Source organism: Lepidochelys olivacea, assembly GCF_965140295.1.
Source record: "Lepidochelys olivacea isolate rLepOli2 genome assembly, chromosome: 7".
Lineage (NCBI taxonomy): Eukaryota > Metazoa > Chordata > Testudines > Cheloniidae > Lepidochelys > Lepidochelys olivacea.
In genome coordinates this window covers 61,311,364-61,323,036 of record NC_140417.1, presented here as the reverse complement: position 1 = coordinate 61,323,036, position 11,673 = coordinate 61,311,364, and the positions used below count along the sequence as shown (strand labels likewise).

At 45.9% G+C, this 11,673-nt stretch overlaps 1 protein-coding gene across 2 annotated transcripts in view; it reads left to right on the top strand.

The window, feature by feature from the left end:
* The first annotated feature begins 3,373 nt into the window (after positions 1 to 3,373).
* Positions 3,374 to 11,673, top strand: part of CHUK (component of inhibitor of nuclear factor kappa B kinase complex) — a 78,297-nt gene continuing 69,997 nt past the window's right edge. The window contains exons 1-3 of one of the 2 annotated variants that reach the window (XM_084633249.1): positions 3,374 to 3,598; positions 4,384 to 4,478; positions 8,483 to 8,597. In XM_084633249.1, coding sequence (XP_084489375.1) covers positions 3,446 to 3,598; positions 4,384 to 4,478; positions 8,483 to 8,597 — 363 coding nt within the window. In that variant the 5' untranslated portion in view covers positions 3,374 to 3,445. The remainder of the gene's footprint in view (positions 3,599 to 4,383; positions 4,479 to 8,482; positions 8,598 to 11,673) is intronic. The other variant, XM_084633250.1, reaches the window with a different exon arrangement.

Sequence of the window (11,673 nt, the reverse complement as noted above, 5' to 3'; positions counted from 1 at the left end):
TACATGTTGTCAAGAGGACACGATTAATGGCCTTGCACACTTGCATCACATCAACCCCCCTGGTGGATTTCCCAACTCCAAATTAATTCTTGACTTATTGGTAGCAATCTGGCATAGCCAGCTTTCACACAGTGATTGCCACTTGCTTCTCCACCATGAGTGAAGCTCTCATTTTGATGTTGCTGCACTGGAGGGCTGGGGCGAGCTTCATGCACCATTCCATGAATGTGGCCTTGTGCATCTGAAAGTTCTGCAGCAACTGCTCGTCATCCCAAACCTGCATAACAATGCAATTGTGACAGAATCCAGAGGTCCGGTGCTCTGTGGAACAGCCCCTAGGATTACCCCTTCAGTATGTTACCCCCCTGTGGGTCATTCTCGGAGGGTTAAACCCCTTGGCTTTACTGCCTCCTGGGACCAAACCTCTGAGCCTTCAGCACCCTGGTTTCACTCAGTGAGCTCCCCTCAGTGAATCCTTTTGAATTGGACTCCTGGAGAAGGCTTGCACATCCAAAGGGAGCAATGCACCCCTAAATTCTGTAATCAGGAGTGACTCTCAGACAGTGTTGTAAAAAACAGAAGGATTTATTAGATGTCTGGAACACAGTGTAGAAAGTCTGTGGTGAACATGAGAACAGAAGGTTACAGCAACGTCCTTCTGGGTCGGTCCTGAGCCGAGAGCTCTCTCTGACCCCCCTTGAATACCAGTCCAGAAGAATGTGCTGCTTCCAGGCACGTTGTGTTCGTAACGGTCAGTACAATATTGAAAAGCAGTGCAGGATCCATGTTTGTTACAGAGATGGTGTATGTGCGGGTTTGTGGGGCTTTTGAAAAGATGCATGAAACATTATGGGATGCAGATGATAATATGGGATGGAGAAAACTGCATCATGGGATGTTTAAACCATGTTCCTTGTCACCCCTGCATGACTTGTTTGCCCCCATGAGGCTTTTTAAACCCTTCCCAAAACACCCTGCACCAGATGGTGAGCTACCCACAGTGCACTGTTCTCTGCATCGATGCAAGTGCCGCTAGTGAGGACTTGCACTGCTGACACAAGGAGTGTAGTGTGGATGTAGAAAAGTGATTTTAATTACTGCGGCAGCTGTATGTTGACATCTTTGGTCGACCTAATTTTGCAGTGTAGACATGCCTTGAGGTTTTTGAACCTTGATTTTCTGCTCTGAGATGTTTTAATCCCATAGTGCTCGTGGTATCTTGGAAACTTTGAAGGGCACAGCTGAAAATCTCTGGCTTCTCCACAAACAAGGCAGCATCCCCAACTTGGGTGGCAGGTATCGAAGGCTGGGGAAGGCTGAGGCTCCCCAAACAGCCTTGCGTGGCCCTGCTCACGCTCCGCCCTGGCCCCTTCCTGTTTCCTGGTGCTGTGATATGGGGGGCTTTTCCTGCCAGGGCCCTAGGCTGGGGCTAATGCGGGCTGGCTTGCACTCCAGGGATTGGTGGGGGGCATGCCACCTGCTCAGTGCTCCGTGGCTGGAGGGGGCCATGCCGCCAGCCCTCTTGCCCAGCACTTGGGTGGGAGGAGGTGTCGCCTGCTCACCCGCCTGGCACTCCAGGGCTGAGGGAGGGGGGTCACTCGGGTGGCCTGGGACTGGTGCCACACGGGGGCTCTGGGCTTTGGCGGGAGGGGTGGGGCCGGGGACTAACTTCCCCGAGCCCAGGGTTCAGAGGTACTGACTTTCTAATTTCCCTGGGTGTGCCCCAGCCCTCCCTTCCCTCAAGGCTCCGCCCCTGCTCCTTCCCACCCCTGCTCTGCCTCTTCCCACCCCATTCTGCCCCCTCTCCTGAGCATGCCCCACCCTCGCTCCACCTCCTCCTGACCCCATTGCTTCCCCTCCCACCCCCAGCACCTCCTGCAGGCTGCTAAACAGCTGATCATGGGTTGAAGGCGCTGCAGGGGAGGCAGAGGAGCTGATCTGCAGTGCTGTTGGTGGGTGCTATTTTTTTTCCGTGGATGCTCCAGCCCCGGAGCACCCACAGAGTCAGTGTCTATGCCGGGGTTCACCCACCGCCCATGATCCTAAGCATACTCTTAATTGGTAAACATTTCTTGACCAACCTTGATTCTAATGTGTAGAGCTGCCAAGTCCTTGTTTCCAATTTTTTTTTTTAAGCAGAAAAGAGTTTTATTTGTGTAACGCTTACAAAGAATCACCAAAAAGGATAAAGCAATCAAAACAGGAATAAGTATTTAAAGATGAGGAAACTGAGGGACTGAGATGCGAAGTCACTTGAGCAAGGTCAGGCAGCACCATGGTGGCAGAACAAAGAATAGAACGCAAATGTCCTGATTCTCAGTCTTGTGCTTTAACCAGAAGACCCTCCATCCTTTCTCTTCTCCATTTGTGGAATGAGGCCTGGAGTTTTATATTTGTTTGCAAAGATTCCATATGCTTCCAGTTAGTTATGTGTTACCTATGTAGCCACCTTAAGATAATAAAATCATAGTACTTAAAATGAAGAGGTTAACATAGTCATGCAAAATCAGGTATGTATGACATTCGGTGTAAGGTAATGCTCTGTGATTTACATTTTATTTTCCACAGTAAAATGCCTTTTAAAATTGAAAAGTGGGGGATGCATCTGAGTAGCCCTAATTCTACCTTAATAATGTTTTTGGCTAGGAATTGTATTTGTTTGTAAGTAGGCTTGGCAGAATTTGATTTTTATTTGTTATAATTTTGACAGACATAGTTTATTCTTAAGCAATTTTAGATGTTTATTTAAATTTTCAGTTGAAGGAAATTATGGGGGTGGGGTTGTCAGACAAATATTTAATGACAAATATAAATAATACTTTATAACTTCTAAAACACAAATTGTCAAACTCACATATCAAAATATACCAAATATACTTAAGTAACATTTTCTTACTTTGCTGATCATCTGTAATCTTTGAAGATTAGTGCTAGAGATATTTTTCCATAGGTTTATGTGCCTTTGATGAACTTGACAGTCTCTAATAAACATCAAATCCTGCCAACCCTATGCCTGAGTGTGATGTAGTGGCTCTACGCCCCCTTGAATTCAGGGGCAGTTTTGCTCCTGTACTCAACGCAACACAGCCTGTGTGACATCAGAGCTTTGACGCCAAACCTGCAACCTGCCCTGCCAAGGCTTTCGGGGAGCATGTCTGCGTCGCTGATTTGGGTTGCTGTTTCGCCAGGCGGGGGCCTGGTCTGAGGGGGCGGGGCCCGGGGCGAAGGGGGGCCCCCTCCCCCCGCAGTCGGGAGCCGGGTGGGGTCGGGGCCGTGGCTCCAGCACGCGCTGCGCCTCGGCCGTTAGCGGGGAGGGCGAACGAGTGATGCTTTTACCCGCCGGCCCCGCCCCCGCCCCGAGTCTCGCGGGAAGTGACGACAGCGAGCTTGGGGAGAAGCCCTGGTTTCCGGGCTGGTGGGGGGTTGCTGCGGGCCCTGGCGTGGGATGGAGCGGCCCCCGGTGGGCGCGGCGCTGCGGGGGCAGCCCGGGGGCAGCTGCGGCCCTTGGGAAATGCGGGAGCGGCTGGGAACTGGCGGCTTCGGCAACGTCTGTCTGTACCAGCACCAGGTGCGGGGGAGCCTCCAATGGCCACCCGGGGTAACCGCCCTGCTCCCCGCGCGGGTGTCAGCTGAAGCCCCGGCAGCCCCCCCCTTGGCCCTCGCGTGAGCCGCTGTCCCGACATTAGGGGCTTTGTCTTACAGAGGCAGCCTGTTGCCGCCCTCCAGGTTTTCACACTTACTATCTGGTCACCCCTCTTCTCCCCCCCCCCCCGCCCGGGTAATCTGCCCCTGGGTACTACTCCCCCCCGGGCCAACCGAGTCCATAGCTACCCCTATCCCCGGTAGCCCCTGCCAACTACTGGGTAATCCCAACGGATCTCTGGGTAGTGCCCCCACCCCTGGGTAGTCCCTGCTGACCATCTAGTGCCCTCTCAGGGCCCCCTCCCCCCCAGCGTAACCCTTCCACCAAACCCACTGACCCCTGGATAACCCCTTCCCCACTGATAATTCCCTACCCCCATCAATTTCATTCTGGCATTTCGGTAACTCCATGTTGTTCTCTTCACTGCTTTCCCCAACACTCTCTGATCTCTGTGACTCCTGACCTCACTGACCACCCCCAAATACCTAATAACCCTCCCACCTCAGCTCCACATAGATGCCCCATATAACCTAATGAACTGACCCCACCAACATCCCTTCATCCTGACCCACTCATTCCCCCCCCTGTTCTGGCCCTACACTGATTTCCCCCCCACCCATTGATCCCCAGTTTCATGCCCCTCTGCTACAGCCATCCCACTCCACTGTGCTGAAACCTGGCTAATTCCCAGACTGATTGTTGTGCCATATAGCACATTGATTGATTGATTTTTGTTGTAGGATTTAGGTGATAAGATAGCTATTAAATCTTGTCGACTGGAACTAAGCATGAAAAACAAAGACCGGTGGTGCCATGAAATCCAAATCATGAAGAAGTAAGTATGCTCCATCATGATCTTTTCCCTCGCTTTTGGGAGCGGGTGTCGTCAAATCAATTGGGGAGCATTTGCATTTCAGACTCAGAAGTAGACCATAGACTTTTCTTTTGGTCTTAATCTTATCCTAAGAGGTGAGAGTGAGCATCTTTAGTCCACTGGAAAGAAAGCTGTAATTAAAAAAAAAAATCAACTTTACACTGATATTGTAAAGGTAAAACGCTATAATTATGATAAATTAATAAGCTTCTCTTTTCACAGTCTTATAGTTTTATGGAAAAACTACCCTCTGCAGTGAGATGTCTTGTTTACTCCTGGCCCAGACATGAACTTTGCATGTGACAGGATTTCATAGAATTCCAGCTGCCTGTTTTACGTTCACATTACTCGGTTTATCGAAGAGAAGGTTGAGAGGTGACTTGATCAATGCATTTAGGCACTGCTATGCAGAAAAGAGATCTGAGCAGTTTTTTTTTTTTTTTTTAAAAAAAACCTGGCTGACAAAGGGTCCAAGGGCTGGAAGCTGTAATTGGACAAATTCTATCCTGAAACAAGACATGGTTTCCTAGTATTGGAACAGCTTACCGGGGGGAGTGGGGCACCTACCATTGCTTGGAGTCTTTAAAAATCTTTCTGTCATACTGACTGCCAGTTTTGGGGTTGGGCAGAGTGGTATGGGGTGTGGTTCACCTGCAGGGATCATCTGGGCACGACTCACCTAATCAATTTCCTGCCACTGCTGGGGCCTCCTGCATTTGTGGCACCTCAGTCGCTCCTGTCTTCTGTCTGTGGCACACAACAGTTTAGTTTAACCTCCAAGTTATTGGACTCAATATGGAGATAACTAGGTGAAATTTAGTGGTCTATAATTAAGGCTAAGATTATGTCATGGAGGTCACAGAGTCTGTAAAACTTACTTGACATTTTCTGGTTCAGTCATGGGGCAGCAGGGGGCATAGTATGTTGAGAACTACTGGCTATGCTCTAGTGATCTAATATTAATGTATTTCCATCCTCCATCTCAAACAAAATAGAAACTAAATTTTTATTTGAAGATGCCATAGATGCTCACAAGCTGTAAATAAATGTTAACACCACTAGAAATTACATTTAAGGACAAGATTTTCTATAATTTGTAACATGGAAAGATGACTGACTTTCTTAAAAGGGTGGTGTGTTTTAGGGTAACTTGTAGTGGACAGACCCCTTAGCTGAGCTATTAGCTGCACTCCTGACAATTCAACATAAGGAAGTGCACAGGGCAGAGCTGGAGCTGCATTTGGCACATGAGTGCAACTCAGGGCTTTGCTATGTACACAGTACCCATCTTGAGAGCACCTGCACAAGTTCAGCAGCTGTTCTGCAAGTATGAAGCTATTATTAATGCATCTTGGGCACTTAACTCTTCTGTGTCCCCAGTACATTTGTGAGACATATATGAATCACAGTAAGCCAAAGTCATCCTAATAGTAACTGCTTATTTTAATTATTACTATATAGTGCTAGAAGTATGCATTTCACTTTTCACAAGTGAAGTGCCTGGCTCTTGGAGCTTCTAATCTCAGTTGGATAGATACTCTATAATGAAAGGCTCAGGCTGGAGGGAGGGAGCAGAAGTATATGGGCCCAGATCCATTTTTTGTGTCCAGTATATTCTGTTGTATAGACTTTCTGCTACTGCTCTGATTCGTGTCTTTGCTGCAATGGGTTTCATCCTGGTTTTTCTCTGAATATTGCATGTGAGTGATGTAGCATATATAACCGATGAACATAAAACTGAAAGAAAATGCACAAGTGTAAGTGATCACATAACTAGAGCTTGTTTTATAAAACAATATTAGGTTAACATAATCTCTGTCCACGGAATTTCCCTGTAAACCTGTATGGCTTTCTATGCTGATACAGCACTATCTTGTATTTCGATAATGGAGTCCAGAGCACTTTGGCCTGAATATGTGCCAAGAAATGACATCTGCCTCTAAAATTCAGCTACCTCTCGGATGGCATATGGCCTGCTGTTTAACAGTTCATTGCTGTGCTTTAGAATAGAACATGAAGTGAACATTACAATAGCCATTTAAAACTGCAGGGAGAATTTTAGATAAATTATAAGTACTACTATTGGTATTTGGTCAAAACACCAGGGTTCATACATGGCATAGACTTCCTAATAAACATGAAAAGTCAGAACTTCTGTTCTACATCTCATCAGAATCACCGTGCCTTCAGTAGCATAGTAACATTTAATACCATACAGGTTCAGTCCTGACTCAGAGAAAGAGTGTCAGCTGCTGAATCCCTCTTTGCCTTGGTTTGCTTTGGTCTCCCATCAATGAACTAATCAGGCCCAGCCCTGCTTAGTTCAGTAAGAACAGAAGGGTGACATGCAATATCTGCCTGCACAGGCTGAAACACCACTCCTACATGTGAACAAAATCTCTCTTCTTACAAGAACTGCAGTAGTAGTTTAAAATTTTTGCTTTCAGCATTGTGTTCCTTTTGACAGGATTTCACCACTTGCCCAAAACATAGTACTTCGAAGGGTCACAGCAGATTCCATTACTTGACTCAGTTCCCTCAGATTTGTCAGCTAACTGCTTCATTGGACAGCAGTACTGTGATGGTGAAATAGTCAGGAATGGATAAGGGCTACCGGTCTGTCACAGGACTGAGAAGGGGGTTCAATAAGGGGCTGTGTTCTCTTTGGGGGCAGGAGGCTCGGAAAGGCCAGAGTTGAGTTGGAGCATCACTTTATTTTTGTATACTTCATAAATTTGTGTTGAACAAAATGTTGAGACCATGGGGCGCAAGCCTGAAACAGACTTGGGCATGGCACTGGTTCTCTCCTGGGCGCTGGTCAGAGCACTCACCTGGTTACAGATACCCTGTGCATTCACTTTCCATGGGCTCATTCTCCAAAATCCTTAACTGAATTTAGAGGTCAGGCCGGGCCAGTGCTTTTGCCCACATAAAGGCACTAGAGGCTGGGTTAAAGTGAGGAAGGAGAAGTAGAAGTGGAAGAAAGGAGAAAGGGAAGAAACAGTGGTAGGGAGAGACAGGGAAAGAAGAGGGACAACACTGACCGTAAAAATGGATGACAAGGTAACCACCATATAAAAGCAAAATTTCGTAGAGCGAGAAACAGCCTTTTGAGAAGGAACTAGCTGAAAACTGAAAAGGGCAAAAATTGTAGAAAAAGCCAGTCTGAGGGGCAATTATGATTGAAAGGTAGATGATGTGAGTGAGGCTGCAAAATCTAGAAGGGAAGTAGAGACTAGGAAAGAAAATATTACTAGACGAGTTAACAAAAAAAAAAAGATGGAAATGTTTAGAGTGTTATGGAGAGTTTGCTTTATGCAACGTATTGAATCTCTTAGTTGACACTGAGTTGGCTGTGTGTTTCCATCAGAAGTACAATGTCAATATTCCCAACTTTGGCTCTTTGGATCCTCTGTGTTCCCCTCATGTTGTTTTGAGAGGTTGACAGGTGTATTTTCAGACATGACCAGGAAATAGATATTAAATGGCTCCCCCTTTCCTTATGTACACATCTCCTACCTATGTAGGTATTCACATAGAAAAGTATCTGAGGGCATCACAGACCTTAACAAATGTATCTTCCCAACACTGCTGGGAGGTAAGGAGGTATCATCCCTCTTGTACAGATACAGAAATTGAAGTGCAGATTAAGTGACATTGCCCATCGTCACACAGGGACTTGAACCCAAATTTCTTGAGTCCCAATCCAGTCCTTAACCATAAGACTAACTTTCTACTCATCACTGATCTGCTTGTTCTTGGAAAGTATGAACTTTGTGTATTGTCCTTGGGTAACACTGGGATAACTTGATGACAATTACTTGCTGGCCATCGCACTTCTAACATTAAATGTTTTTGGGAAAGAAATCTTACTGTGCACATATTTGAAACACATTTTGCTTCTGTTGCTTGATCTTCTGCTGAAATATGTGTCAAGATTTTCATCACGCTTTCCATTTGTTTAGGTTAAACAACCCCTATGTAGTAAAGGCCTGTGATGTTCCAGAGGAGATGAACTTCCTAGTTAATGATGTCCCTCTTCTTGCAATGGAGTACTGTTCAGGAGGTGATCTCAGAAAGGTAAAACCTGCTTGTTTGAAATTATAGCTGAATAAGTGATTTCAAAGTTGACTGTCTGTGCGACTAAGTGGATTGGGATTTTTGCACCTGTGTAACAAATGCAAGTGCAAATCCACAGGTGCACCCACACCAGTGTAAGAAGGGGTTTGCACCAGAGTATCTTACAGTGGTGAGTAGTACAAGTGCAATCCCCTTTTTACACTCCCGTCATAGGAACTAAATCAGTGTGGTACAAATTCTAGTAGTTAAATCAAGCTCTTATTTAACCAGCAGTGTGTTTGATACAGATACATAATAGAGAAGTTATTCTGGAGTATGTAAAAGTATGAAAGATGTCACACTAAATTGTCGATTTATTTAGATTCTCACATGGCTTCCATCAGTGTAGAATCTTCCTGGGCTGAAGCTACCAAAATGCTAATATTCCCTATTGATTTAGGAATGTGTTTAGGCCATTGCATGGGCGACTTTCATTTAGGAAGACACTAGACAGCACCTTGGAAGAAATGCTTAATGGTGTATTCACCAGCACCTTTCAGTAGTTTTAATAGAGGGCAGTGATATAGACCAGCACACTTTGTACTCCCTTCCCTTGCAGTGGGAATTGGGAATGACACACTTTCATTTGTAGACTAAGAAACAAAGGTAACTAAATGAGGGATTGGACAAGAATTTGATCTTGTATCTAAAATGATGAGGAAGGCTCTTGACTACAGTGTAAATAGCAGACAAGTCAGATGTGCCACAGACTAAGGACTGGGAGAGAGGCAAATGGGCTTTAACAATGAGAGACTTTGAATTCTGTTTAATCAGTAACTAACTTTTATCCTATTATATCCATGATTTTTTCCATTTCACTTTCATCTTCTCTTTGTTTTCTATGTTAAATACTTCTGGCTTTATTTGAAGCAATTGGAGCAATCCCTGGTTGGATATTCTCAGGAGGAGGAAACAAAGTCTGAACCCGGAGGGGACAGGTTAGGGATATACAGAGATACTGAACTGATAATATGGATAGCAGGGCCCCACTCAGAGGTTCTGCCTTCGGTGAATAGGAGCATGGGGAAACCTGAAGGACTAAGAGGAGGGCCAGGCTCAGGCGACCTTGGTTACATCAAATCTCATTTCAGTGTACCATTTGTTAGGTTTTTCAGACCTTGAAAGCTGTGTTGGTGCCTGTGGCTGTTCTGGAAGTGAAATGCTCTAGTCCAAATGGTCACCTCTAATGCTTCACACCTAAAGAGGGAGAAGCACTACAGCATATTTTTAATCATCTGTGATCTCATTTTCATCTCTTTTCTGCACTTGTGTGGTGACATCTTTATTTTGCACTGATGTCAATATCTAGTTAAAGTTCTGTAACAGCACCAAGGCTGGAAAATAGTCTGATACTAAATTGTGGTCTTTATCAGTTACTGGTCATCTTGATCTGTGGGGAGTGTTGTCTGAAGAGAAATGAGCCTGATTCTGCCAATGACTCCTTCTCTGTCCTTAGGCATGCTGTGTATGCCCTGTCTACACTAGTAGATCACTCATGGCACCAACTTCTAAAAACATGATCACCCTAGCATGTATTTAAGATGCTTTGTTTGGTGATAGGAGACCCAGGACAGAGGATGGAGTCACTAAAGCCAAGGGAGGACAAGATTTCAAGGGTAGGAGCATGGTTGTCAAAGTCAGCTGATAAGTTGAGGAGCATGGGGCTGGAGGACAGGCCTTCATGTCTGGGCAGAAAGAGATCATTTTAGACTCTGACAACACTTTCAGGGAGCATAGAGGGTGGAAGGTGGATGGAGCTGGAGGAAAGAAACTCCAGGGGTGGTTACAGTGATTGAATGAGAGTTTTGGAAAGAAGAGATTGGGTGTGAGATGGGGGTCTGGGTGAGTGTTCTGTAATCAGGGGACAAAAGCCTTTTCCCCTGGGTGGAGAACACATGATGAAAGTTAGAAGTTGAGAAGAATGAGGGAGAGGGGGGAGCCTCTGGGTGACATAGGAAAGCAGGTGAGAACTCTGTAAGTGATAGGAAGAGGTCATGTTGGATGTTATGTTTTTTTCCTTGAAGAAATCCTGAGTAGAGGTAGGACTTGAGGGGATCAAAGATGGGGGGGGGGGGGGGATTGTCTGAGTTGTGCGTGTGGCATTCAGTGAGAGGGGAGAAGTAGAACTACTTAGCTGAGACAACGGAGTGAATATGTAGCGGAGAAAGCTTGCATCGTTGTGGGACTGCTGAGATGTGAGAACAAGGGTGGTGAAAAGCAGAAGAGAGAGAATAGATGTTGATGAATTGGTGGTTCCAGAAGTGGTGTGGGCAGTGCTGAGGAGATGAGGTAATGGTAAGAGGGAGGAATTCAGTGATGGAAAGATCAGAGAGAGTAGTATTTGGTGAAGACCAGATCAGGTGAATGAAGGAGCTAATCAAATGAAGAGATGAAGGCAGGAAGGTGGGCAGCTACCTAGGGATCATTTGGGACATCAGTTTGGAGGCTGAAGTAGCCAAAATGAAAGTGAGGGATTGTGAAGCATGGGAGCCAAGAGTCAGTCATTGAGGATGGTCAGTGAGATGGAATAAGGTGGGCCATAGATCACAGCAACATGGAGTGGAAGAAAGAGGAGGGTAGTCCAAAAGATGAGTGAAAAGAAGAAGCAGGAAGGCATTGGAAGTGATAGAAATAAGAGAGGGGAGCCAAATACCCCAACTATGACCTGTGCAGGACAATTTTGTGCAAGGAGAGTTGATGAGGAGTGATTGCAATAGGAAAGTTGCAACAGAGGCAGTATGAGGGGGAGAGAAGGGCCAGGGAGAGTCCAGGTCTCAGTGAGAGCTGGGAGATCGTGAAGTTGTGGTTGGAAGAAGTTTTCTTTTAGATGGACTTGGCATTTTAGTGGGGACAGGAGGAAGGAAACAGTTGAGGTTAAAGGAAGCAAAGTGTTAGCGAGGGAGGATTGGAATGGGACAAGTGATTATGGAAGTGAGGAAGGCAGAAGAGGTATGTGGATTTGTGGGAGTGAGAGAGGTAGAGCAAGGACAGGAGGAAGAGATGCAAATGTACAGATGATGGTGGGGAGTGTGTGTGG